The sequence below is a fragment of the Ochotona curzoniae genome, unplaced genomic scaffold (genome assembly GCF_017591425.1).
Source record: "Ochotona curzoniae isolate NIBS_2020 unplaced genomic scaffold, NIBS_Ocur_1.0 scaffold_4937, whole genome shotgun sequence".
NCBI classification, from domain to species: Eukaryota; Metazoa; Chordata; class Mammalia; order Lagomorpha; family Ochotonidae; genus Ochotona; species Ochotona curzoniae.
Window position 1 is genome coordinate 1,911,376 of NW_024467126.1, and position 26,636 is coordinate 1,938,011.

Below are 26,636 nucleotides of genomic sequence, written 5' to 3' on the forward strand. Positions count from 1 at the left end.
ACTATAAAAGAAAGAATTCCTACTGTTAAACTTACGACCCTCAGGTCTCATTATAATCCCATTCCTGTTAATGACAATGAGCTAAAGGTTTGAATCTAGTTACTGGAAAAGGGAAGAATGTAAAATCAAGTCACAAAATGGAGTCACTTTGGTTCAGCCTGCATAAATTTGCTAACTTGCTCTTTATGCTTCCATAAAAAATGCCTTGCCAGTTTTCTGCTTTGTAGGCCAGATCACTGGGCTAAGATGTCCTGCCAGTCTGTCCTCCAGGCCCGAGCTGGACACCACCAAGTCCAGTGCTTTGCTTGGTGACCAGGGCCAGGTAAACCCATGGCTTAGGGCCTCAGGGCTCCTGGGTAACGCTGAGATGTGTGGAATTAGATCTCAAGGCTGAAATTCCTTCCAGTGGGCTCCAGACCGGTCCTCGGCATCCTGCTGAACTCTCCCAGGCAGGCAGTAAGCCCCTGAGTCCTAAGCTTCCTGAGTCCTTTCTACCAGAGCCCTTGGGACTGACCAGCTGATGACTTGGTTACCATGGAGATGGCCGGAAGGACCGTTCCACGCTGGCCGGTGGGGGTGGGGGCGCAGCAGGACACAGACATGCTCCACAGCCACCCACAGATGGTCAGGACCTCGTCGGACAGACCGGGGCTGGAGGCACAGCCTCAGACTCCTGAGTCTGCCACGAGGCTGCTCTACCTGCTGTCCAGCACTCCTCAGGCAGAGCAGGTGAGGAGGCCCGGGGTGGGTGGGGACTTCTAACTGCCTAGAGGAGGTGGGCAGCAGGGGTCAAGCCAGGGCTGGACTGAAGCCCGTGACAGGCTGGGGGAGGCCTGAGCCCAACGAGGGAGCCCAGAGGACCTGGAGTGTGGGAGGGACAGCGCCAGGGTGACTCCCATGGGGACAGCCTCATTTAGAGGGCAGCATGGAGGAACAGGGAACTTCAGAGAGCTTGTTGTCGCTGCATCTGAAAAGACCGTTATTTCCTGCTTATTTATGCTTTTCAATTTTAATGAATTCATCTTAAAGATTTCATTTCAAAATTTTAATTGCAAAGACACATTTCCAGGAAGAAAGAGAGACAGAAAGATCTTCCATCTGCTGGTTCACTCCCCAAGTGGCCACAACAGCTAGAGCTGAGCTGATCCAAAGTCAGGAGCCTGGAGCTTTTCTGGGTCTCCCACACGGGTGCAGGGTCCCAAAGCTTTGGGCCTGTCCTTGACTGACTTCCCAGGCTATGAGGAACTGGATGGGAAGCAGGGCTGATGGGACAGGAGCTGGCACCCATGTGAGATCCTGGTGCATGCAAGGTGAGGACTTCAGCTGCTAGGCTACCACGTCAGGCCCAATTATTTAAATTTTTTTAAAGATGGTTTTTGAAATACAGAGTTACAGTGAGAAAGAGAAACACAGGGAGAGTAAGAGAGATGTTCTGTCAACTGATTCACTCCCCAAATGGTGGCAATGGTCAGAACTGGGCCAGGCCAAAGCCAGAAGCTTCTTCAGCATCTCCCATGTGCGTGTAGGGTTCCAAAGCGTTGGGCTGTCCTTGACTGCTTTCCCGTGCCACAAACCAGGAGCTGGACTGGAAGTGGAGGAGCCAGGACTCAAGCCAGTGGCTCCCATATGGGATGCCAGCACTGCATCCTTAAAGCTTAGCCTAAAATAAATCTTAAAAAAAAAAAAAAAGAAAGAAAGAAAGAAAAGAAAAGAAACAAAAAAGCTTAGCCGGCCATGGTGCCAGACTCATTTTTCTGGTTTTAACTGAGATGTAACAATTATGTGTGTTCTTGTACCCAACGTGAGACCTCTGCTATCCATAGCCTGTTATGGTCAGGAACCTGCACCTCTTAAGCAGTCAGTCTCTTTGCCTTGGAGTCCCTTGACGGCAGCTGCGTGGGAGAGTAACACGTATGGCTCTGCAGACACAATACTGGGTGCCAGCAGCATTGCTTACCAGCCCTGTGAGCTCCCTATGGGATGCTCAGAGCTTCCGTTTGCACATCTGTGGGATATGGAGACAGCAAGGCCCTGGGTAAAGTTACAAGTGTTTTGCCCAGGAGCCTGGAACATGTGGTAGGAGTCCAGTTGCTGGAAACCATGCTATTTCAAGGGGAAGACTTGCAAAAGTGGCCACAGGCCCCATGTCGGGGTGGGGAGTAGTGCAGGGCCGGGCGGGGGAGATTACAAAGAGGAGGAAGGCTCTCCCAGCGGGCAGAGGGATCTGGGAGAGTGGCTTGCAGATGGCCTGCCTCATCCATACTGCCATCTCCGTCCAGGGGAACCCCAGAAGCAGTGAGGGGGCTCCAACTCGGGGCCAGCTACAGAGGTCTCAGAGCGCAAGGCAGATGACAAAGAAGGAACACAGACCCCAGCGACGAAGCAAGAAAGCCCAGAACACCGTGGAGGCCGAGGAGTGAGCAGCTGGGCCTGGCTGGCAGCAGGGGTGGAGCCTCTGGCCCTGACCCTGACCCTGACCCCTGCCCTCTCCCTCTTCAGTGTCTTCCCCCCTAGGAAGCCTTCCTTTCCCTTCCAGTGGGCCTGGGAGAGTTTCATCACCAGAACCTCCACCCCAGCTCAGCCCGGCGCCAGCTTGGACCCGAGTGCACCAGGCTTCCCCCAGCTCAGGCACAGGTCGGCCGCCAGCCTCCCAGAGGCCCTGGGCTTCTGCCGGAAGCTGGAGGCACAAAACTTGGAGAAGAGGCAGCAGCCAGGGGGCTGGGGCGCCTCACCTCTCAGCAAAGGGGAAAGCCCAGGGCTGCAGGTGCCCCACGAGAGCACCCTCTGGCCACCCAGGAAGTCAGCCAGACCAGAACTGGAGTGGGCAGAGGCTGAGGAGCCTGAGAGAGACCTGAGCCCTCCGGAGCTGCCCCAGCTGCCCCTGCGGGCCTTGACTCTGGAGGAGGAGCTGTTTTCAGACATGCCCGGGGAGGACGAGGAGGGAGAGCACCAGGCCTCCCAAACGGGGAGGCGGCCTGGTCCTCAGAACAAGGGGCAGAATTGTGGTGAAGAGGCTTCCAGTGAGGGCCATGGCTGTGGACATGGCTCTGGCTCCAGCGGCCTCGGTGGGTCACAGAGGAGGAAGGTGAAGGTCAAAGAGCTGCAGGGTCCCTGGGACCTGGAGATGCCACGCAGGCGATTACAGCAGAGCCTGGACTGTGGTGAGTGCGCCACTCAGTGCCTGGGCTCCCCGAGAAGCCGGGGTGCAGACAGCGTGGGGCCGAGCCGGGTGGGACAGAGGCAGGCTTGCCTAGTGGACCAGGAGACAGGCAGCTCCTGATCTGGTCTCACCATGCCAGGCCCCCAGAAGCAGCCTTGGAAAGCTTTCCAGACTCCTGGCCAGGCCTCTGACCGAAGTGGGAAGGCACACGTTGTGGGAGAGGATGAGATCTTCCCATCAACCAACTTCCCCAATCGCACCTTCCACAAGCGGCAGGAAGCCACCAGGTAAGGACAAAGAACAAGGGTTTGGGGGAGGAGAGGAGCCGGTTCTGCAGGAGCCCCTTTGTGCTCTTACTTGTTTTTATTAACACACTTTTTGTTCACAGCATTTCTGATAACCCAATCATCTACCCATCCACCCACCCATCACCTACCCATCCACCCACCCATCACCTACCCATCCACCCATCCATCACCTACCCATCCACCCACCCATCACCTACCCATCCACCCACCCATCACCTACCCATCCACCCATCCATCACCTACCCATCCACCCATCCATGTGACGACTGAAAGTGTCCCATTACTCATCCCTCTTTCTTGATCAGCTGTTTCCTGACACAGCTGCTTTTCATTCCTGTCTTGTCGTCTCTATTCCTGAGCTGTTCACTCAGTGACTAACTCCACATTTACTGAGCTTCCACTTGTGGGTCCTCGGTAATACTGGGTCCCCAGAAGCTCAAGGGAGAGGAGACAGGTGAGTCTGCCAGCTCAGTGGGATCCCTGCTACTCTTGGTCTTGACCAAGAGACTGAGAGCAGAGGGGTAACCCTGGGGGCTGTGAGGGCCGGTGGGCAACGCCTGCCCGAGATGAGGAACTGATGGCCTTATGGAGGGAGAGGCGGGGGTAGGGCTGCCTGGTAGGTGCTGGAGACTGGTCGCAGACGCAAGGCAGGAAGGGGAGAGCGTGGTGTTTTTATAATACTCCTAGAGTCTTCCTTAAATGACAAACATGAATTGCACCTGTCTGTGGTGCCCGGCATGATGTTTGGAAATGTGTGTGCTTCTGGACTGGTGGGAGGGCTCAGTCGGGCAGATGGTGAGCGGTCTCATCTACTCACCTCTCCGGCGAGAATGCCACATTCCGTCCTCGTGGGGATGGTTATGGGATCAGCCAGGGCTTCATGTCCATCTGCCTGTGCTTCACACCTCAGGGACCTGCATTTGACTCCATCTCTGTAAGCAGGGATGTCTGCCATCCAGCTGGTTCACTCAATGCCCGATATAGGAGCCAGTGCAGGGCAGGCTAAGCTTCTACCTGCAGGACCAGCAGGTTTGTGTCCTGTCTGCTACACTTCCCATCCAGCTCCCTGCTTGTGGCCTGGGAAAGCAGCAAAAGATAGCCCAAGTCCTTGGGCTCTGCACCCATGTGGCAGACTTGCAAGAAGCTCCTGGCTTTGGATTAGCACAGCTCTGGCCATTGTGGCCACTTAGAGAATGAACCACTGAATGGAAAATCTCTTTTTCTCTCTCCATAAACCTACCTCTCAGGTAAAAATAAATTGCTAAAATGTCCACTGCAGCTGGTGCAAGGTGAGAACAAAGCATGGGCCAGGAACGTTATTGGAATCTCCCATGTGGGTGGCAGGGACCTAAAGCATTGAGCCATCATCCACTGCTTTCCAGGCATGGTAGCAGGAAGCTGAATTGGAAATGGAGCAGCTGAGCTGAGAACAAGCCCTCGGTGTGGGAGGCAGGCAGAGCAAGCCGCGGCTTTGGCAGCCAGGCCACATCCCTGCCCCCTTTGGCTGCCTGTCGGCCCTTGTTGGCCGTGTAACGTGCACAGCTCCCCATCCCCGTTGTCCTGACCCTGCTGATTGCCTGCTCACTGTACAGAAGCTGTTTCCCTTTCGGAAACCTGAGATGTGTTTATACTTTTGTTGCCCACATTTTGGGGATATTATCTCAGTAGTGTCATGGAGCTTTCCCTCCAGGTTTTCTTCTAGAAGGTTTACAGTTGCAACACTTGCATTTCACTCTTTAATTTTTTAAAATTTTGAGCTGATGTTTAATTCTGGGTTGAAATAAGGTGTGCTCATTTTTTTGCGTGTGAATAGCCACGTTGATTATTGAAGGGGCAGCGAGGCTCCATTCACTCCCTACAGTGGCCAGAGCAGGGTGCTACCAGGGTCTCTCACATGGGCAACTGGGACCAATGTCCTTGAGCCACCATCGGCTGCTGCCTTGTGGGGTGTGTATCAACAGGGAGCTGGACGGGAAGTGGAAGCGTCCAGAAGCAAACCAGGCTCTCCAATATGAGATGCAGTGTCCTCAGGGGCTTGGTAATCACTGCACTAAACGCCTGCCCCTGTTTTTTCCTATTTCTGTGGGGAAAAGAAAAGTCATTGACTCTGTGTTGGATCTGCTGGTGGCTTTGGGTGACCTGTCACCCGCTTCTCAAAATCCTTCCCCATCACCCACTGTCCTGCTGCACAGCCCAGCTTCCTGGTCACTGACCAGAGTAACTTCAGCATCCTGGGCGCCTTCCCTTCCATCCTGGGCCACTCTCCGCACTCCCAGCTAGCTCAGGTGGCTCTGTCAAGCTCAGGTTTCTCTCCTGGGAGCCGTGCTCTGAGCTCACCTCTGCTGTGGCACCTGTCATGCTTCCCCACATGCACAGAACCCCACCCAGCTTGTTAGCAATCACGGCCTCCCTGGAGTCTTGCTGATGACCTGGCTGGTGCTGGATCAACAAGCACCACGCACATGGCATGCCCTGCCCTTTCATCTGGCTCTCTCGCTCTGTGAATGCCCCACGATTCGATTGCAGCTGGATTCACTGAATCAGTTTCCATAGGCACTGGGCAGTTTCTGTGGGTACAGTGGTTGTACCAGGACACGGGGGAGCTGTGACTTCGCGAGGTCTGCATTCTACTGCGGAGCAAGTGCAATTGATGAAGAAATGAGCATGACGGGCAGTGTGAGATGAGAGACCTTGAGGACAGGTGGCATAGTCAGGGAAAGTCTCTCTTGGGGAGCCCTCCTTGATGACAGGCAGGGAGTGACCATGAAGCTTGGGGAAGAACATTCCACTCTGCTGAGCTGCTGTGGGCTCTGCCAGACACATCCTCTACCCACCCATGCGTTCTTCCGTCACCCGTTGATCCCATCCTCATGGCCTTCTCTGCCATCCTTCTGTCTGTCCATCCATCCAGCTTGATCTCAAACCCACACACTTTTCTGGCTGCTACCGGATCAGGAGGTTGGGGAGAAGCACAAGATCTGATCACCTCCCTTGCATTCCAGGAAAGCTGCTTTGCAACAGAGGGATCTGGGCTGTACATTCTGAGCTGTATGGGGGTTCAGGGGGCCTGATCTGAAAAGCTGAGTTGGAGCTCACTGCTGACTTTCGGAGGGCCAGGGGCTATGGGAAAGAGTAAGGGAAGCCTGGCACGGGGCCAGGGGCCGAGCCACCAAGCACAGCCTCTACGCTCTCAAACTTCCCTGGCAGATCTCATTTCCCAGAGCCTGGGCTCTCTGGGCCCCCGAGCACCCACCCTGGCCTCCCATTCTCCCCTCCTGTTCCCCATGGACTGCTCCTATCCTCTGCCTTCCTTCTTCCCACCCCAGGAGCCTGCTGCAGGCCTGGGAGCGAAAGCAGCAGGAAGAGCGGCACCAGGCTGAGCTACGTCGGGCTCGCGAGCAACGGGTCCAGCAGCAGGTGGCCCGCTGCCTGGCAGCTTACGGCTCCCGAGCTAACCGGAGGCCCTGGGTCAACCAGCGCAAACTGGAGGAGCTGAGGTAGGGTGCTTGGGCCCAGGAGGCCTGGCTGTGAGAGAGGCCTGCCCTGGGGCTGGCAGAGTGTCGGGCCCCAGAACCAAGCAGCAGACCCAGCCCTGATTATCATCCCACAGGGAGAAGCCAGCTTCTAGTTCAGAGTAAACCTTGAAAACTCAAGGTTAGAATGTTCTGTGCGTGTTAATCCCACTGCCCAACCCTGCTTTTCTATTTGCAACGCCAGCCCTACTTATTCCAAACAAGTAACACACTTTGTTAATGTAGGACACGGCCCTAACGGCTCCGCCCCTGTGGGCAGCCATGATTCATGCTCAGTTGTAAACTGTCCATTTTATTCCCTTCCTACTGTTCTCTAAAAAGTGAATTTAGAAATCAGGCCGATCTTTCATGTCCTTGTTAATCTGAGAGAAAGAAAAAGACAGCGAGAGAGGGAGAGATCTTTCGCCTACTTGTTTACTCCTCAAATTACTTCCAATGGCTGGAGGGCTGAAGCCAAGACCTGGGGGCTCCATCCAGGTGTCCTCATGGGGGGCAGACACTAAACACGAGGCCCATCCCCTGGCGCTGCTCAGAGTTCACCTTAGCAGGAAGCTGGAATTGGAAGTGGAGCCAGGGGAGCTGCTGCAGTGGCATAACAGGCTAACTGTCTACCGTGTAATGCCAGCATTCCATGGGCGCCGGTTCATGTCCCCACTGTTCCACTTCTCAGCAAGCTCATGCTTGTGGCCTGGGAAAGTAGTGAGGAAAAAAAAAGCCTTGGAACTCTGTATGTACATGGGAGATGCAGAACAAGCACCTGGCTCCTGGCTTCAGATCGGCTCAGCTCTGGCCATTGCAGCCACTTGGAGAGTGAACCAGCAGGTGGAAGATCCTTCCGCTTCTCTTTCTGCAACTCTGCCTTCATGCAAAGATAAATACATTGGGGGAAAAAAAAAAGAGATGGGGAGGGAGGGAGAGAGGAAGAAAGGAAAAGAAAGAGGCAGGGATGCTTTTTGGTTTTTTTTTACCCAAGTGCTGTCTCAACCACTAAGCTAAATGCTCAACCCTGACTTTATCACTTTTTTTTTCAAGTTGCTTAGCAATTAGTTCTTATTTTATTTGAGAAGCAGAAAGTAAAAGAAAGAGGGAGATATTGTTCATCTACTGGTTCATTCAAGTGCATGTGGGGGCTGGGAGCCAGGCTCTCCATCCGGGCTTCTCATGTGGGTGGCAGGGGCCCAAGCGTCAACTGCTGTCCCCCAGGGGGTGTATTAACAAGAAGCTGGAGTTGGAGCAGAGCTGTCACTCAAACCAGGCACCCCAAGAAATATCCTAACCACTGAGCTAAATACTCATTCCTAATTTTTTTTTTTAAGATTTTATTTATTTGGGGCCGGTGCGATGGCTCAATGGCTAAATCCTTACCTTGCAAGCACCAAGATCTTATATGGGCCCTAGTTCATCTCCCAACTGTTCCACTTCTTATCCAGTTCCCTGCTTGTGACCCAGGAAAGCAACAGAGGACAGCCCAAAGCGTGGGAGACCCAGAAGCTCCTGGCTCCTGATTGGCTCAGCTCTGGCCGTAGTGGCTGTCTGGGGAGTGAACTAGTGGGTGGAAGATCTTTCATTCTCTCTTCTCTCTGTAAATCTGCCTACCCAATAAAAATATTAAGGGGCCCGGCGGTGTGGCCTGGCGGCTAAAGTCCTTGCCCTGAACATGCCGGGATCCCATATGGGCGCCGGTTCTAATCCCAGCAGCTCGACTTCCCATTCAGCTCCCTGCTTGTGGCCTGGGAAAGCAGTCGAGGACGGCCCAAAGCCTTGGGACCCTGCACCCGTGTGGGAGACCTAGAGGAGGTTCCTGGTTCCTGACTTGGGATCCGCGCTGCACCGGTTGTTGCGCTCACTTGGGGAGCGAATCATCAGATGGAGGATCTTCCTCTCTGTCTCTCCTCCTCTATGTATGTCTGACTTTGCAATAAAAATAAATAAATATTTTTTTAAAAAAATAAATTATTAATTTTTTTTAAAAAGATTCTATTTATTTGAAAGGCAGAGTCAAAGAGAGTGAGAGACAGAGAATCTTCCAACTATTGGTTGACTCCCTAAATAGCTGCAGCGGCTACTAGGGCTGGGCTGGACCAAGGCCTGAAAGTAGGAGCTTCCTTAGCCGCAGGAGCCCGAGTACTTGGGTCATCTTCCACCGCTTTCCCAGGAGCATCAGCCGGGAGCTAGATAGGAAGTGCAGCAACTGGGACTCGAACCGGTGCCCATGTAGAATGCTGGCATTGCAAGTGGCAGATTAATGTGATGCCCCACAACACTGACCCCTGCATTGATCCATTAATCGAACTTCTGAAGTCTTTCATAAATAACATGGAGAACATATGCAAGCGTCCTGACTCTTGCACAGCATAGGAAAAACCGAGCCCCGAGCGGGGTCCTGTTCTAGGTAGCAACCATGGCTTCCTTCCCAAAGCTGTGGCAAGGTACACAGGTGTGTGCCTTGGGCACCAGGGAAGCTGTGCACACCCTTGGATGTGAATGCTGCCCCCTTTCCTGGGGAGCAGCCCGGCAGCCACCCAGCTCTGGCTGTACAAGTGACAGCTTAGGATCTGGGTTCAGGCTCCCCACCCTCCCGACATCCAGCTGCTTGACCAGGGTACGACTCCTGCCCTGGTTGACCTGCCAACGCAGCTCAGGGCCAGGAGGCGGGGCTCCAGGGGAAGGGAGGGGGCTGTGTCCTGGGACAGCCGCGTGTCTGCCCTGCAGGCGTCAGGAGCGGCAGCGCTTTGCTGAGTACCAGGCCGAGCTGCAAGGCATCCAGCACCGTGTGCAGTCCCGGCCCTACCTGTTCCAGCAAGCTATGCAGGTGAAGGCTGCCCCTGGGGCTCAGCGGGAAGCCGGCCAGAGGGCAGGGGAGCCAGGCGGGAGTGAGGCAACCCTTTAGAATCGCTGTTCCCCCTCCCCAGAGTAATCAGAGCCCCCACTCGGCCCTGAGCCAGAATTCCTCTCCTCTGCCTGCAGGCCAACGCCCGGCTCTCTGTGACCCGTCGCTTCTCCCAGGTGCTGTCTGCCCTGGGACTGGATGAAGAGCAGGTGTTGGCTGAGGCAGGGAAGGGCGAGCCGGAGGGCAGCTCCCGGAAACCCAGGTGAGGCCACAAGGCCAGGGACACCCACACCAGCATCGAGGGAAGGGGTTTCTGTGCTTGCTTCCCAGGACAACTGCGGAGCCAAGGAGCAGGGCCCCGCTTAGGGACACAGAGCCAACAGGTGCTGGGTCTGGAAGTCTGCAGCTATCTGCCACGTGCACACACTCCACACCCCTTCACAGACCATCCCTGACACGTTATAATCCCCGAGTGCTGAGCAGAGACAGTGGCCGGCTTCCTAGGAGAAATGGAGACTGGAGGAGGGGTTTGGGGAGGCTTTTGGCCAGGGCCACCCAGCAAGCCAGTGTGGGGCCCATACAGACCCAGTGGCCTCCATCTATGTCTTTAAGGTGCCACAGGACCCCAGGGGTGAGTACGCAGCACCTTCCCTCTCAGGGTCCCCAAAGACAGACTGCAGCAGCAGCCAAGGCGACAGACTTCCAAACTCCTGCGTAAACATGGCCAGCAGCCCTCTAAGACAAAAATTAAAAGTTTTTTTATGGCAAGCTTTTATGGCTTCTGGTGGTGGCAGGAAGCATGAGGGGGTGGGCAGGTGGTGGGGAGGTGTCCCACATGCCTCCGGGGGGCTCTGCGTGGGGCATCGCCAACGGATGCCGGGATCCACCACGCAATAGGATACCCTGGAGGCTGACCATCCTCTGTGGGCAAGCCGGGCTTCTAAAAGGGGGTGCTCCGTACAACACGACACAGGCTGCAGAGGTGTGGGGTGTCGGGAGCGGCGTTTCAGAGCCCCGGTGACTTGAAGTTACGGACCCTCTCAAGAAAAAAAAACCTCACACATGCAGAAGGGTCAAATTTTCACTGTTTCCCACGGCTCATAGCGACCCAGGATTAACAACCAAAGGCAACTCAGGGAGGATGGGGTCGGCACAGCCCAGCACCCGGCCACGAGGTGGCGCCGCCCCCAGACAGGGAGGCCGGTGACGGGAACTGCTGACTCGGAAAAAGGCCACGAAGTCCCTCACACTGTGGGATTCCGTCGCCTCGAAGCAAAGTCGGCGCCCGAACCGGACGGGGAGCAGTCGGGCAGCCCGCAGCCCACCCGCCCTCGGCCGCGCCGGGCAGCACTGCGCATTCGCGAACCCGAGACTTCCCGTGAGCCTTCGGGGCACGCGCCGCCGTGCGCGCCCGACGCCGCCTCCCTCAGCGGCTGGCCGGGCGACCCGGAAGCGCTCCCATTTTGCGTCGTCGGGGCTCGGCGGCTGCCGGCCGGCTCCCGGCAGACGCGTCGCCAGCACGATGGGCTCGTCCAAGAAGCACCGCGGAGAGAAGGAGGCCGCGGGGACGGCGGCGGCGGCCGGCGCTGGGGGCGCCCCCGAGCAGCCTCCGCGGCACCGCGAGCACAAGAAGCACAAGCACCGGAGTGCGGGCGGCAACAGCGGCGGCGGCAGCGGCGAACGGCGGAAGCGGAGCCGGGAGCGCGGGGCCGAGCGCGGCAGCGGGCGGCGCGGGGCCGACTCCGAGGCCCGGGGCGGCACGCACGGGCGGGATCGCAGCCAGGCGGAGCCGGCCGAGCGGCGCGTGAAGCGGGAGAAGCGCGATGATGGCTACGAGGCCGGTGAGGGCGGGGCCGGGATCCCGGGAAGAGGTGCTGGGTGCTGAGTCCTGCGTCAGGCTCCCATGGTGGGGTGCTGAGTCCTGCGTCAGGCTCCCGTGGTCGGGTGCTGGGTGCTAGGTCCCGGGGCAGATGCCCGTGGTGGAGTGCTGTGTGCTGAATCCTGGGGTAGGCTCCCACGCTGGGGTGCTGGGTGCCTGTTCCCAGGGCAGGCTCCGATGGTGGGGTGCTGGGTGCGTGGTTCTGGGGCAGGCTCCTGTGGGGGGCATACTGAATGCCTGGTCCTGGGATGGGGGTGGGATCCTGTGGGGGGGGTACTGGGTGCTGGGTCTTGTGAATGGGGGAGGGACAGGATCCTGTACTGGGGTGCTGGGTGCTGAGTCCAGGGGCAGGATACCATGGTGGTGGGGATACCATGGGAGTGGGATTCCATGGTGGGGGACAGGGCATGAGGTCCTGGGGCGAGGTGGCCGGGGACTCTGATTAGATATCCTGGAGCCTCTGTCCCGGGGACTCTGATTGGATGACATGGGGTCCCAGCGTGGAGAGGGTGTGGTGCTGGCCAGGGTCCCAGGGCGTGCGTGCCCAGTGAGCCCAGGCTGTGTGTCTTTGGTACTGTCTAGGCCCACATACCCCCAGGCTCTCTTCAAAGCTCTTAAGAAAGGCACCCCCTATTCCAGTTATTTGAGTGTTTTGGTGGCCCCACCAGGGACACACGGGGCTCTTTCTGCCATGTGTAGCACTTCCCAGGCCAAAGTACTGAGCTGAGTGCGGGTACTGGGTAGTGTGTGGGGTGCCTGAGGTGAGGAGGTGGGCAGAGGTCTGAACCCAGACCTCTGCGTTCGGACTTGAATGGGTAGGTAGATGGGGAGCCAGATCACTGCATCGATTCCGGGCCCAAGGTAGGGCAGCAGGCCAGGAAATCTGGAGGGCTGTATGGTGGCTGTGGCAGCAGGAGGGAGAGAAGCCACGTTGGGGAGGAGGGCAATAAGGATTAGGAATAGGGAACAGCTCTCTGGGTTTTCACTTGGTGGAGGGTGGGTCGTGGTGACCTCGCTAGGATGGAGAAAAGCAGGCTTCATTTGGTTTGGGGGGCAGTGGGCCACGGTTCATCAGCACAGCTTTGGACAGTGTTGGGGTTGATGAGCTCGGAGGGACCAGGGCTGAGTTTAGGTGGAACTGGGTAGCTGGGGACGCCCCCCTGAGAAAAGTGAGCCGGTGGGGAACAGAACTGGAGACGTGCCCGATCTCGTCTGATCTCAGAAGCTAAGCAGGATCGGGCCTGGTTAGTACTTGGATGGGAGAACTGGAGAGGTGGAGGTAGTGGGCCTAGCAAGACTCTCCACCAATGGAGCTGGAATCGCCCAAAGGCCAGGAAAGCCCGGGACTCCTGGGTGTGAGACGAGTGAGTTCTAGAAGGAGGGAGAATAGTCAGCAGAGTCGCCCATTGCACTCATGGGTGTTTGAGCTTCGTTGTGCCCACCTGTGTCCGGCACAGCACAGGCGTTTGCCGGTGTTTGAGTTGACTTTGTGAATCCCACAAGGGGCATGGTCATGTTGCTGAGAAATCCCCGTGCTTGTGGGGCGTCTGGGGCAGGGCAGTTGGCTCTGATCAGTGCTTGCTCAGGGCTTCTAGAAGGAGGTGGTGGTTGGTCTGTGCCCTGGGGTAACATTTCGTCCATCAGAGCCAAGAGCAGAGGGGACCCTTATGGTTGGGGGCACAGGCTGCACAGAAACAGAGGGTGCGTGAGGGGTGTGGGTAGTTAGACCTCGGAGGGAAGGGAAGGACACAGGAAGAGCAGGTCCCCAAGAGGCCACTGCCTGTGGACCCTGGGGCCGCCTGGCACCTGCCCAGGAGGCCGTGACGCTTGCGTCTCGGCCCTGGGCAGCCCCTGAGCGTGACCTCTTGCCATTGCAGCTGCCAGCTCCAAAGCCAGCTCTGGCGATGCCTCATCCCTCAGCATCGAGGAGACCAAGTAAGGGCCACTCCTCCCTCCCCCCCCCCCCCCCCCCCCCGTGGCCAAAGGGAGGCCTTACTCGGGGCGCTGAGAATCAGGGTTGGCTCGGAAGGGTGGGAGTGCCCACTGGCTGAGGGCAGCTGGGCCAGTCCCTGTGTTCCTGGTGTGGAGGCCAGGCCCCAGCTGTGGGATGCAGGGAATCACCAGTCACACCCTGACTTCGTCCCGGATCACGCAGGAGTGTGCTTGCGGCCCCTTCCTCATGCCACCTCTGACACGCGTGTCTCTTGTCCCCAGTAAGCTACGGGCCAAGTTGGGGCTGAAACCCTTGGAAGTCAGTGCCGTCAAGAAGGGTGAGTGTCAGGGCGGGCCGTGGGGTGCAGTGGGCTGAGCTGCTGCTTGGGCTGCTGTGCCACATCCTGGTCACAGGCCCAGGCAGGAGCAGGTGATGCCCATGGGACTGGCTTTCTGCGCCCCATGTGGGTGACTAGGATACAGTTCCAGGCTTTGGCCTGCCCCAGGTCTGGCTATCGCAGGCATCTGGGGAGTGAACCAACAGATGGAAGAGCTAAGTCTCTCAGTGTCACTTACAGTCTTTCAAATAAATAAATCGTAAGAAGCAGAGTGAGTGTGGGTAAGGGCAGGTTGGCAGTCATGTGGCAGGGAGAGAGGCCGTCGGGAAGGGTGCGGGAGTCAGGACAGAGCCGGCCCTGCCTAGCATCCTGGTGTGCTGCACCTGGCACCGTGGCAGGGAGTGCGAGCTGGGCTTGCTGTTGGCATCATTGCCCTGGCACTGCCAGCTATCTGGGCTGGGCGTGCGTGTGTTGGAAGCCTCAGGGGTTCCAGCATGTAGTACAGGTGATGGGGGTGGGGAGAAAGGGGAATTGAAGGACTCTTCCCCGTCCCTCGTCCCCTCCTGGCCCGTGTGCTGGAAGGGGGCAGCGTGAGTGGCTCCTTCCTCTCCCCACCAGCCCTGGGCGAACCTAGCCTCACGTCTGGACCCCCCTTCCAGAGGCGGGCACCAAGGAGGAGCCCGTGACGGCCGATGTCATCAACCCCATGGCCCTGCGCCAGCGCGAGGAGCTGCGGGAGAAGCTGGCAGCTGCCAAGGAGAAGCGCCTGCTCAACCAGAAGCTGGGGTGAGGGGTCCCAGCCAGGGCGGGTCCAGAAGGGTGGAGAAGGCCGTCCTGCCACCTTGCCTCTCCTCACCACACCCTGCGGGTCGGTGAGGGGGAGCAGGAGCTGGGCTCTCCCCTAGTGTCACTTCCTTTCCTGGTCAGGAAGATCAAGACACTGGGGGAGGATGACCCCTGGCTGGACGACACTGCCGCCTGGATCGAGCGGAGCCGGCAGCTGCAGAAGGAGAAGGATTTGGCAGAGAAGAGGGTGAGCGCCCAGGCAGTGATGGGCTGAGGGTCGGGGGGTCAGCCTAGTGCCTCCATGGCCCCACCTTTGGAGAAGGGACAGTGGCCAGGGCCGGTGGTGTCCACCTTGGATTCTGTCCCAGTGGCTTCTCTGCAAGGCTCTCCCTTTTGGCCTTCCCAACTTGGAGAGCCTGGCTGTCTTCTGGTGCCCCCAGGTGGCCTGAGGTCAGTCCCTGCTCCCTGTCCTACAGGCCAAGCTGCTGGAGGAGATGGACCAGGAGTTTGGTGTCAGCACCCTGGTGGAGGAGGAGTTTGGGCAGAGGCGGCAGGTGAGGCTGCGGCCTGGTGGGGGTGGGGTGCAGTGGCTCTGGTGGGGTGCAGCTCCTGATGTGGCCAGCCTCCCCTCTGCACCCCCATCAGGAGCTGTACAGTGCCCGGGACCTGCAGGGCCTCACAGTGGAGCATGCCATTGACTCCTTCCGCGAGGGCGAGACTGTGGTCCTCACCCTCAAGGACAAAGGTGAGTCATGTGGGCACTGGGTTGGCGGCACAGGCTGTGCCTTGGCAGGGCAGGTGTGACTGGCACCTCTGTGCCCCATCTCCAGGTGTGCTGCAGGAGGAGGAGGACGTGCTGGTGAACGTGAACCTGGTAGACAAGGAGCGGGCAGAGAAGAACGTGGAGCTACGCAAGAAGAAGCCAGGCTACCTGCCATACACAGACGAGAGCGTGGACGACCTGGCCCAGGCACGGCTCTGCTGACTGGCGAGTATCCCGGGGCGTGAGGGCCTTGTAGGGGGCTCCCAGGTCCCAACCTGAGCACTTCTTGCCTCGTAGCAAAAGCCTCGCTCCATCCTGTCCAAGTATGACGAGGAGCTCGAGGGCGAGCGGCCACAGTCCTTCCGCCTGGAGCAGGGCGGCACGGCTGATGGGCTGCGGGAGCGGGAGCTGGAGGAGGTCCGGGCCCGGCTGCGGCTGCAGGCCCAGTCCCTGAGCACCGTGGGGCCCCGCGTGGCCTCAGAGTACCTCACGCCCGAGGAGATGGTGAGTGCTGCCGGCAGCCGCCGTGGGGGTGGGGAGCTTCTGCGGCACACATGAGCGTGGGTGAGCTGGAAATGGCAGGCTGGGGGAGGCGTGGGGCGTCGGTGGAACAGGGACTGTAGAGCCAGATGGCGCTGCGTTTGTGTTCAGCTTCCACCGTGAGCTGGCTCCTGCCCTTGCTGAGTCACTTGCTGAGAGTGGGTGCCCGTCTGGACCAGGCTGCCTCCTGGGGTGGGGGGCAGCAGGGGCTGGGGCTTTGGGACCCTGGCACGAGTCCCATGCTCCAGCAGCCCACCTGCCATGCCACTCCTGCCTGCAGGTGACCTTTAAAAAGACCAAGCGGAGAGTGAAGAAGATCCGTAAGAAGGAGAAGGAGGTGGTGATGCGGGCCGATGACCTGCTGCCCCTCGGGGACCAGAGTCAAGATGGAGACTTCGGGTCCAGGTGGGCTCACATTCCACAGCTGTGCGTGATGGCTGGGCAGACTCCGGGGCTCGCGCTCACTGCAGGGTGCTTCTCCTTCCCCCAGATTGCGGGGCCGGGGCCGGCGCCGTGTGCCCGAGACGGAGGAAGAGGCCCCCGAGGAGGAGGAGGCCAAGGAGCCCGTGCCTCAGCTGCCGCCATCAGACGACACCCGTGTGGAGAACATGGACATCAGCGACGAGGGTGAGGGGCCAGCTGCCAGGGGAGGTGATGGGAGGCGACAGGAGACCAAAGAGGTGGTCTGAACAGGCTCCCCTCGTGTTCCGCCAGAGGAGGGGGACACCCTGCCCCCAGGGTCCCCCGAGGTGCTGGAGGAGGATGAGGCTGAGCTGGAGCTGCAGAAGCAGCTGGAGAAGGGGCGGCGGCTGCGGCAGCTACAGCAGCTACAGCAGTTGCGAGACAGTGGCGAGAAGGTGAGGCTGGGCGACGTGGTACTGCGTGGTGGGGATGGTGTGACCGGTGAAGGGAGGGACGGCCAAGGATTGTGGTCTTGTTGTGGGGATGGCCTCTCAAAGTGACATTGAGCTGGGTCATGAGTGGAATGAGCAACCAGCCTGGCAGACATGGGGCGGAGGCAATGGGGACATACTGGGCATTCTAGCTGGGGGGACAGCGGGCATCTCTGGAAGAAACAAACTTGGTATGCCTAATGATCAGGTGGTTTGGCATGGGGGGAAAGGCAGGTGGTGCTGAGCCAAGTGGTGGCTGTATGGGCCTTAGTAGGCTCAACTGTGCCAGGGACTGCCCAGCTGCATTCTGGGTGTTGATTGGTTAATTTGCCCCAGGAGGACCCATTGCCTTTGGGTTGAAGAAAAGGAAGCAGGCACAGGCAGCAGGTGGGTTTCCCGGGCTACAGGACCACTGAGCTGCAGAGCTGGGTCACCTGAGGCCACATTTGTCTCAGCTCCTCTCCTGAGACAAGGCTGGAGGAAGCCCTTGGGCACCTTCCATGTGTGTCCGGGTGCCCCTGCCTGGGGCTTCCAAGGCAGGACCGAGGTGTCTTCTGCAACTGCAGACAGGTGGGCTGTCCCAGAGCATAGAAACAGCATGGCTGGGGACGATTCCCAAGCAGGGCTGGGCGGGCAGACATGGTGTGACCGCACGAGGGGCAGGAGGCTCGTGGGCAGGCTCGGGTGGGCCCTGTGAGAAGCCAGCAGCCCAGCTGGCCGCGGGAGTTTTCCTGTTTGCCAGAAGGAAGCTGCAGACTCTGGGACATACCACTATCCAGTGCTGGGCTCTCAGATGACAGATCATCCTCTCACAGCCATTCGCCCGCCACGTCCCATGCACGTGTGCCAGGCTCTGTGAACAGCTGTTCCAGCCTTCCCTGCAGCTGTGCAGGCAGCTCCCTGTGGGATGCAGTCACATGTAACATCCTCATGGGGGCTGGGAGGAGTTGGAAGGAAAAATTGGGGGTGGGAGGGAGGGAAGATATTTGCAGGCAGGAGTGGCACCAGGGGTATAAGAGGAGGGTGCTGGGGACGGGGACAGAAGGGGCAGGGGATCACAGCTGCAGGGCTTGGGTCTGGTGGTTGTGTCACCCAGTGAAGACCTGGCAGGTGGGATGGGTGCCGAGATGGACCTGGCCTGGGCTGGGGGCTGGGCAGTGATCCTCATTGGCAACTCCCTGGGAGCATGGCTTTAAAGGGGCACTGGTTGGCACCTCCTGCAGGAATCACTGAGAAGGTGGGTGGTCTACAGGAACCAGCTGGGCAGGTAGGGCTTGGCTAAGGAGGGAGTCTGATGAGGGGAGTGGTGTGAGCACCAGGATTGGAGTCTTGATGTATGTGAAGACCTAGGGTGCTGAGGTTGGTCAAGCAACTGAAGTGGGAAGGCAGCAATGGGCAGAGGATCCTGGGAGCTGATGTTCCGAAGGGGTGAACTCCGAGATGACTCTGGCAGCACGTGAGATGCTGTGGGGACACAGCGTGTGGGGCCCTGTGCCTGCAGAGGGAAGGCGGCTGCTGGGACTGGCCTCCATGCCCAGGTGGGTAAGGGAGGAGCCGGCGTGTGGCCTGTACTACCAGGTTGGGGCCTGGCTGCTCTGCTTGCCACGCAGCCCCCTGCTGGCACACCTGGGAAGGCACCCAGTGGGAAGGCAGAAGGAGATGCCCAAGGTGTATGGGCCCTGTGCCACGTGGGGCCCCTGGCTTTGGTCCTGCCTGGCTGTCACTCTACCTTTCCAATAAAATAAATCCTTACAGGGAAGGTGAGGAGATCAGGAAGTGAAGGGATAGGAAGGAAAGAAGCAGTGATTGGGGCAAGGGTGCTCCCGCTCCCAGTGCTTAGGTGCTGAGAGGGGAGGTGATGTCACCAGGGGTCAGCTGGGACTTGATTAGGGTGCAAAGCAGAAGAGGCCCTCAGTGGGCGTGGCTAGCACTTCCTGGGTCAGTTTTTTTGTTTTGTTTTTAAATTTTTGATGATTATATAGTTGAGAAGGATGCATGCCCATGTGGACTACTGATTGGAGTGTGAATGATTGAGGAGCAGGGCAAGGTGGATGAGACCATTATTTCCAATTATCTTTTTCTTCTTCCTGTGTCTGGTGGAAGCGGGTAGGGAAGGGGAGAAGCCACACCTAGCGTCATAGCCGCATCAGTACCCGGGGATGGGGAACGACCACCCAGTGTCATCCCAGGGTCCCCGATGTGGAGAATGTTCTGAGGGTTCTGCTCAGATGTAGTTCTGAGATGCTGTTGATCTCGCCGCTGCAAGGATGAGGAAGCCTTTGCAAGGTCCACTGGCTGCCATGGTCCACTTGAGAGTCTCCGTTTGCCCAGACACTTGTCAAAGCCTGACACGAGAGCAGTCCAGTTTTTTCTGTCCTCTGTTCTCTGCTGTGGTACCAAATGTCCCCTGCAGGCCCAGTGGACTGCCGTATCCCCGTGTGCATCTGGGTATGCCAGCCACTGCAGTGGTTACACCAGCTGAAGAGACCCAGTTCTGCCTTAGTCGGTTTCTTAGGTTTGCTTCATCTGGGCAAGGAGAAGGAACATCGTGAAGACCCTGGCTCCCTCCTTCCCCCCACTCCCACTGAGCAGGACCCTGTCTTGTGTCAGATGCCGTGGGGCTGGTGTGGGGGGCGACTCTGGGCTGGGTTCTGTGTTCACGGGTGCAGTTAGCCATGAAGTGCTCTGTTTGCGCACAGCGCTGTCTCCTGCAGGAAACTGCATGCCATGCGCTGTATCACCAGGTAGAGTGAATGCCAGGGCAGGCTAGGATGGACCGGGTAAGGCAGAGGTCAGGGAAGGCCTCCCAGAGGAGGTGACGGCCGACTGGAGTGAGTCTCTATGGAATCCTTTTTTGTCTGCTTAAGATTTAATTTATTTTTATTGGAAAGACAGATTTATAGAGAGAAGGAGGGACAGAGAGGAAGATCTGTTGTCCTCTGGTTTACTCCCCAAGTAGTCACAATGGCCGGTGCTGAGCCAATCTGAAGCCAGGAGCCTGGAACTTTCTCCAGGTCTCACACATGGGTACAGGGTCCCAAGGCTTTGGGCCGTCCTCAATTGCTTTCCCAGGCTACTGGCAGGGAGCTGGATGGGAAGTGGAGCAGCCGACTTTAGAACTGGTGCCCGTATGGGATCTCAGCATGCACAAGGTGAGGACTTTAGCCACTAGGCCATGCCGCCGGGCCCCTATGGGATCTTGATGAAAGGCTCCAAGTTGGTCAGAGCTGTGAGTGGGTCATGAGTGAGCCTACCCGAGGAGCCACGCCAAGGCCTGTGTGGCCATGTGGAGGAGTGCAGCCCAGCAGGCTGGCCCGGAGTCAGGTGCATCTGTCCCAAAGATCCTGGATGTAGCAGATGAAGCAGCTGCAGGGGCGAGACGGGAGACCATCCGAGGCATCAGATGCTCCAGGGTCAGACCGCGTGTGCCTGGTGTTCCCTGGGGATGAGTGCAGTGGTCTAGCTGAGGAGGCCTCACCTGGGAGCTCCTCAGACCTTGCTCTCGTGTGCTCTCCTGAGCCAGCCGACGCACATACAGTGTGTGCAGCCCCCTAGTCAGCCCCACCCCAGCCCTGACTCTCAGCTGAACCAGCAGGTGCTGTAGTCTGGTTGGAGCAGCCCCTTCAAACCCCTTCTAATCCTGTTCCCTGCCCCAGCTTTTGTGGGTACTGCAACCTAGCCCAGCCTGGCTGCCCCTAGCCCTGGGTCTCGCATGTGCTGTGGCCTAACAGGGAGATCCTTAAAGATCCCCTACCAGGTCTGCTCATAGCCCTAGTTGTCACACGTGCCCCAGAATGACAGGGTCTGGCACGATAGCATAGTGGCCGAAGTCCTCGCCTTGAATGCGCTGGAATCCCATATGGTCACCTGTTCTAATCCCAGTGGCCCCACTTCCCATCCAGCTCCCTGCTTGTGGCCTGGGAAAGCAGTAAAGCAGTTGAGGATGGCCCAAAGCCTTAGGACTCTGCACCCATGTGGCAGACCCAGAAGAAGCTCCTGGCTCCTGGTTTCAGATTGGCTCAGCTCCAGCCATTGTGGCTACTTGAGGAGTCAACCATCGGATAGACTTTTCAGTATCTCTTCTTTGTATATCTGCCTTTTCAATAAAAATGAATAAATCAGATTGGCAAAAAGGGGGAAAGATCTTCCATTCACTGGTTCACTCTTCAAGGAGCTGTCCTGGCCTGGGCCAGGAGCCTGGAGTGGGCTCCCGCATGCGTGACCAGAATCCAGGTTTCCTGAGCCGGCTTTGTGCCTCCCCGGGCACATTAGTAACAGGAGCTGGAACAGAGGCTGGGCGGCAGCTGCTCCCACCAGCTCTCCAGCATGGGATAGCAGCATCACAGAGAAGCCAGCGCGCTGGCCCTGTGCAGGCATACAGAGAGGAGGGACAGGAAACCTGTGCTTGAGCTACACGTATGCATTTTATGTTTATGTTCAATAAAATGTAATAAGGAGTGACAGACAGGGGGCGCCAAAGTATAGTGTCTAGCAACTTCTCTGAGCAGTTTGCCATGGAGGGAGCCGGAGGGGTTAGAAAGGGCAGATGTCTGAGAACCTGCCTTGTGCAGTTCTTCGGGAGGGAGGGCAGCAGGTGTGGTCCAAGGCAAGGCAAGTGCTGCAGCTTTGTCAGCAGAGCCAAAGGCCAGCGAGTGGGAGTTGGTCAAGGAGGAGCCCTGGAGGGGCGCCCTGTGTGATTCCAGATGGGCGGGGTGCAGGGCTGTGTCCTGGTGGGAAAGTGCAGAGTGGGGAGTGGACTGGGGGGCAGGGTAGAGGCCTGTTGGAGCCCAGGTGTGTGTGGTGGGCATGGCTTCAGCTGCTGCCACACGGGGGTTCTGAGGGCTCCTGGGTCTCCATGGCATCACCCCAGAAACTTCCGGGCTTGCCCACAGCCGCTCCCTCCTCCAGGTGGTGGAGTTTGTGAAGAAGCTGGAGTCGCGGCAGCGAGGCTGGGAGGAGGATGAGGACCCGGAGCGCAAGGGGGCCATCGTGTTCAATGCTACGTCGGAGTTCTGCCGCACGCTGGGCGAGATCCCCACCTACGGGCTGGCCGGCAACCGGGAGGAGCAGGAGGAGCTCATGGTGGGGGGCCAGCCTGGGGCTCCCGGGTGGGCTGGGGGGAGGGCAGGGCTGCCTGGTTGACCTTGGACTTCTGGCCCCAGGACTTCGAACGAGATGAGGAGCGCTCGGCCAATGGTGGTTCTGAGTCGGACGGGGAGGAGAACCTGGGCTGGAGCACTGTGAACCTGGACGAGGAGAAGCAGCATCAGGATGTGAGGGGGCACTGCCTGGAGCGCGAGGAGGGGCACTGCCCGGGGTGAGAGAAGGGGCGCGATGCAGGGCTGGGAGAGCCCGAGGTTGCTCACCCTCCCGCACCGCCCACAGTTCTCAGCCTCCTCCACCACCATCCTGGACGAGGAGCCCATTGTGAACCGGGGCCTGGCTGCCGCTCTGCTCCTGTGTCAGAACAAAGGTAGGCCCTGGGCAGGGGCCCGTGCCTCCAGCCGCCCCAGGCTTGTCTGCCGGCCTCACCACGGCCTCTGTCCCCAGGGCTGCTGGAGACCACGGTGCAGAAGGTAGCCCGGGTGAAAGCCCCCAACAAGTCTCTGCCGTCGGCTGTGTACTGCATCGAGGACAAGATGTGAGTGCAGGCGGCAGCTGGGCGGACAGGGCCAGGGGGCAGGCGGCAGGTGACGGGCGGTGGCTCACGTGGGCTCGTGTGTGGGCAGGGCCATCGACGACAAGTACAGCCGGCGGGAGGAGTACCGGGGCTTCACGCAGGACTTCAAGGAGAAGGACGGCTACAAGCCCGACGTGAAGATCGAGTACGTGGACGAGACGGGCCGGAAGCTCACGCCCAAGGAGGTGAGCAGGGCGCTGCGAGGGCACAGGCCTGCAGAGGCTGCCTCCGGCCATGTTGGACCCTCTGTGTGCCGGTTCCTGTCCTCAGTGGGCACAGCAGCCCACCCAAGCTGGCAAGAGGGCAGCGCCTGGGCTCCTGTTCCCACTTGCTGTCGCTGTCACGGCTACTGCAGCTGTCTCCACACACTGTGCCCCGCTCCTCCAAGTCCTGGCCCCATGCCCTTCCTGGGCCTCTCCAGCCTAGCACAAGGTGCCAGGTCCCTCCAGCTCCCCGCCATGCTGTGTTTCCAGGCCTTCCGGCAGCTGTCCCACCGCTTCCACGGGAAGGGCTCGGGCAAGATGAAGACGGAGCGGCGGATGAAGAAGCTGGACGAGGAGGCGGTAGGTGTAGGATGGGGCTGCGGGCCAGGGGAGGAGGGCCGCCCTGTGTGCTAACCGTTCGCCGCCCCACAGCTCCTGAAGAAGATGAGCTCCAGCGACACGCCCCTGGGCACGGTGGCGCTGCTGCAGGAGAAGCAGAAGGCCCAGAAGACACCCTACATCGTGCTCAGCGGCAGCGGCAAGAGCATGAACGCGTGCGTGGGGCTGGGGCCGGGGGTGCGCCGGGGGGTGCTGGGCCGGTGCGCCGTGCATGGGTGCCCGTAGGCTGACTGCCCTTCTCCCCACAGGAACACCATCACCAAGTGAGGCCTGCCTCCTGTTCCGTGCCCAGCCCGCCTTTCTTGTTAAATAAAGTTTCCCCCTTATTTTTTCCTCTGTGTTGTGGTGTAGAGTCTGGGGCCAGCCTGGGAGGAGGGTGTCACCCTGCTTCTCTGAGCCCAGTCTTGCCGTGTGTCCAGTCCGCACCTCTGCTTCCAGGACATGCGTGAGGACGCCAGGGATGTGGGTGTGCATTCCCTCGGTCAGTAGCCTGGAACCCGGGTGGGAACAGAAGGGGGTGGATCCTTGGACACTCAGTGCAGCTGACAGCACTGACCCAAGGGGAGGGGAGCGAAGGCAGACACTGTCCTCAGGCCGTCGTGTGGCCTGGGGGGTCACCATCTGCCCAGTCCCCTCCCTGCAAGGCCACAGAACAGCTGGGGTTACCTCCTGACCCATCTGCCCTTTCACCTTGTCCAGAGCCAGGGCTGCCGTTGAGGAGGGCTGTGGGTGGAGGGGCTGGTCCCCCAGAGCACTGCTCCCACACATCTGGAACACACGGGATGCCGAAGTCGGTGGAAAGGTGGTAGTGGCAGACTGCCAAGACCTGCACCCAGTTCACATGCGCATGAATCACATCCTTCCCACGTGTTCTCTCCAAGTTTGGAACGACTGTGTGTCACAGGTCGGGAAGAACCTGAGACAAAGTCACGTGCCACAAAACTCCTGGTGCCTGGTGGCTCAACCTCTGCACCCCGAGCCTACACCGCAGCCAGGGCGCCCCACAAGTGCTTCTCCCACTGACATCTTCCCTGGCAGCTCACGTCAGCTGCTTGTTCTCAGGTCGGGTAGCTGCTGTGCACGCGTGTCTCGGGTGGGGGTGGGCAGGTGCACTGTCACCTGTCTTGGCTGAAGCCACTGTCGGGCACAAAGCCCCAAACTTGGCCTAGAGCTGTGGCCTAGACATGGCTGGCCAAATGGCCAAGGCAGAGAAGGGACACCCTGAGGTGACCTCCAGGAGCCACCTGGATGGCAGTACCTACTTCCTCTTCATATCTAATGGTTCTGGTTGGGCTTGCTTGTGGGGGACGGGGTGGCAGGGGTTAGCGGTCATGAGGAGCATTGGGGCCTGAGCCTGCAGGGTGGGATGCCAGCTCAGCACCTCAGCAGTGGGACAAGGCCGTGACAAGCCTGGGCTGGGTGGCTTCTGTGGGCACTCCTGACTGCCCTTGAGAGTCCCCTGACCGTGGGGACCCCATGCTCCAGAGAACGGGCCCAGCCTCAGACCTCCATGGTCTCATGAGGCAGGATGGAGAGCTGCCCTTTTTGTGTGTACTAATGGTGCATCTGGAGGGACAAAGCTGGACAGGCGCCCTGGGCCAGGGCCTGCCAGGTGAGCAGCCACAGGGTACACTGGCTGGACGTGAAGAAGCCCTTGTCCTAGGGCACTGCCCCCACGGTGCTGTGTCTATATCACCTGCCCTACCCTGCCCGGGGTTCTATATCACCTGCCCTACCCTGCCCGGGGTTCTTATCAGCTTCAGCTGTTCCCTCACTGGGGTGCAGTCTAGTGACACAGCCTTCACCTAGACCCAGGCAGTAGAAGGGACACGGCTCTGAGGAGCTCAGCCAGGACCATGCTGTGACACCGGCCCAGGCTGGAGCCAGGGATAGAGAGGGCCTGGGGCCGGAGGGACCGCAGCCAGGGAAGCTGCTCGGCCTGAGCGGGCTATGGCCAGCACCAGGGCCTCCTTCCTGCTCCGGCCACCCAGCTGCTCTTGGGTACCTCCCCTCCCCCCATCCCAGTATGTCCCCACCACACAAGGCCCATGCCTCTTCACTGCCATGTGTAGCCACAACACCAATGGCTCCGAGGTTTGTTCGGCAAGTTCTCCGCACTGTGGGTGCACAGCGTGGTTTCCTAGCTGATGCCGTGCTTGGTCAGAATCCCCCCTCAGGAGCTGGTCCCTTTTCTAGCCAGCATGGTAAGAGCTGTGTAAACGCTTTCAAACTCTTTCCTTCAGAATCCTCCCCTGCCACACACACACGCACAGGGTTCAACTCCCAGGGGCTGAGCCTCTCCACCTGTGCTTCCCCTGGACAGAGGTGAGCTGGCTGGGCTGGCCAAGTGGCCTCAGGGCAGCCATAGGAGATGCCAGCACTCCCACCAGCCTGTTTATCTCCTGTCCTACTTGCCCTGCCAATGCCAGGGTTCATCCCTGCAGTGAAGGCCAGGGCACCAGGAGATACTAGGGCTGTGGGGCTCCCCTTCATCCCCAGAGAGCAGGGGGCCTTCTAGAAATGCCCCCAGCCCACCCTGTTCTGAGTGGAGTCAGGGTGAGGCATCTTGCTGTGAGAGAGAAGGGTCCAGCTCTCAGGTGGACCCGTCTGGGTCTCTCCCTATCCCCTCTCTGGGAGGCAAGGGCTGCAGACACACGGTTAATTCCACATACTCCGTGCTAAGCTGGGGTAAGAACAGAGGATCCTGCCAGGGAGGACCGGAAGCCAGCCGGAGCATATGGACCCAGGAGCTGGGGAGCCGAGGAACACAGGGAGCTGTGTGCCGTCCCCAAGCTCCCTGCGGCTGGTTAACTCCCAAGTGCCTGTAACAGCAAGGGTTGGGTCAGGTCAAAGCCAGGAGACCAGAACTCACCATCCCAAGTGGACAGCAGGGGCCCACCATCTGCTGCCTCCCACTTGGATGTAAGCTGGAGGCTAGACAAGAAAGCAGGGAGGCGAGGCAGTGTGCAGGCAGGGAGGCACTGTGGAGGCGCAGCAGTGTGTAGGAGACCAGCTTCCTCCAGGGGTGGGGACAGGCAGCTGCAGGACGCCTGTCACACTGCCAGCACAAGGAAAGTTCTCACCCATGGCTTTGTGTATGTAAAACTTTATAATAAACCAAGATTTCCTATATTTCTAAATAAGATTACACCGAACAGACCTTATAATGGACTTTATGTTTAATTTTTTTGTTGGTAAATGTGTTCCAGAAACTCTGCCCTTAGGACGCCCCCAGTTTTAAATTGATGGAGACAATCTGGCCCCCGAAGGCAACAAGAGCCGACAGCTGGGGAGCACGCTCACGATGACCCCAAATACAAAGCTTGTAAAATCTTGATTTGTTCACATACAACACATACTTTTTTGGCACAAACGGCCTGGTTCTTTGCCCA

General features: G+C 58.8%; 2 protein-coding genes across 2 annotated transcripts; both read left to right on the forward strand.

The window, feature by feature from the left end:
* The first annotated feature begins 534 nt into the window (after window positions 1-534).
* On the forward strand, window positions 535-10,685 carry LOC121150120 (testis specific 10 interacting protein). Its single transcript, XM_040970799.1, has 8 exons — window positions 535-729; window positions 2,280-2,416; window positions 2,500-3,161; window positions 3,300-3,447; window positions 6,795-6,965; window positions 9,714-9,813; window positions 9,969-10,093; window positions 10,444-10,685. Exons 1-8 carry the CDS (start codon window positions 535-537, stop codon window positions 10,547-10,549), a joined length of 1,644 nt encoding a protein of 547 aa, XP_040826733.1. The 3' UTR covers window positions 10,550-10,685.
* Window positions 10,686-11,278: 593 nt separating this feature from the next.
* Window positions 11,279-23,575, forward strand: SART1 (spliceosome associated factor 1, recruiter of U4/U6.U5 tri-snRNP). The gene is made up of 20 exons (XM_040970970.1): window positions 11,279-11,672; window positions 13,588-13,645; window positions 13,925-13,980; window positions 14,640-14,766; window positions 14,908-15,013; window positions 15,243-15,320; window positions 15,412-15,511; window positions 15,597-15,736; window positions 15,827-16,033; window positions 16,350-16,474; window positions 16,560-16,696; window positions 16,784-16,926; window positions 21,871-22,044; window positions 22,125-22,235; window positions 22,348-22,435; window positions 22,513-22,603; window positions 22,692-22,827; window positions 23,116-23,205; window positions 23,278-23,399; window positions 23,493-23,575. Exons 1-20 carry the CDS (start codon window positions 11,354-11,356, stop codon window positions 23,509-23,511), a joined length of 2,427 nt encoding a protein of 808 aa, XP_040826904.1. The 5' UTR covers window positions 11,279-11,353; the 3' UTR covers window positions 23,512-23,575.
* Window positions 23,576-26,636: the final 3,061 nt, after the last annotated feature.

Bases quoted from the DNA above. Each gene is read 5' to 3' on its own strand.
- LOC121150120 (XM_040970799.1), top strand. From the start codon at position 535: ATGGAGATGGCCGGAAGGACCGTTCCACGCTGGCCGGTGGGGGTGGGG. The intron at 2,417-2,499 runs GTGAGCAGCTGG...CTCCCTCTTCAG, and splicing joins AACACCGTGGAGGCCGAGGA to TGTCTTCCCCCCTAGGAAGC. The intron at 3,162-3,299 runs GTGAGTGCGCCA...TCACCATGCCAG, and splicing joins ACAGCAGAGCCTGGACTGTG to GCCCCCAGAAGCAGCCTTGG.
- SART1 (XM_040970970.1), top strand. From the start codon at position 11,354: ATGGGCTCGTCCAAGAAGCACCGCGGAGAGAAGGAGGCCGCGGGGACG. The intron at 15,014-15,242 runs GTGAGCGCCCAG...CCTGTCCTACAG, and splicing joins AGGATTTGGCAGAGAAGAGG to GCCAAGCTGCTGGAGGAGAT. The intron at 22,236-22,347 runs GTGAGGGGGCAC...CACCGCCCACAG, and splicing joins AGGAGAAGCAGCATCAGGAT to TTCTCAGCCTCCTCCACCAC.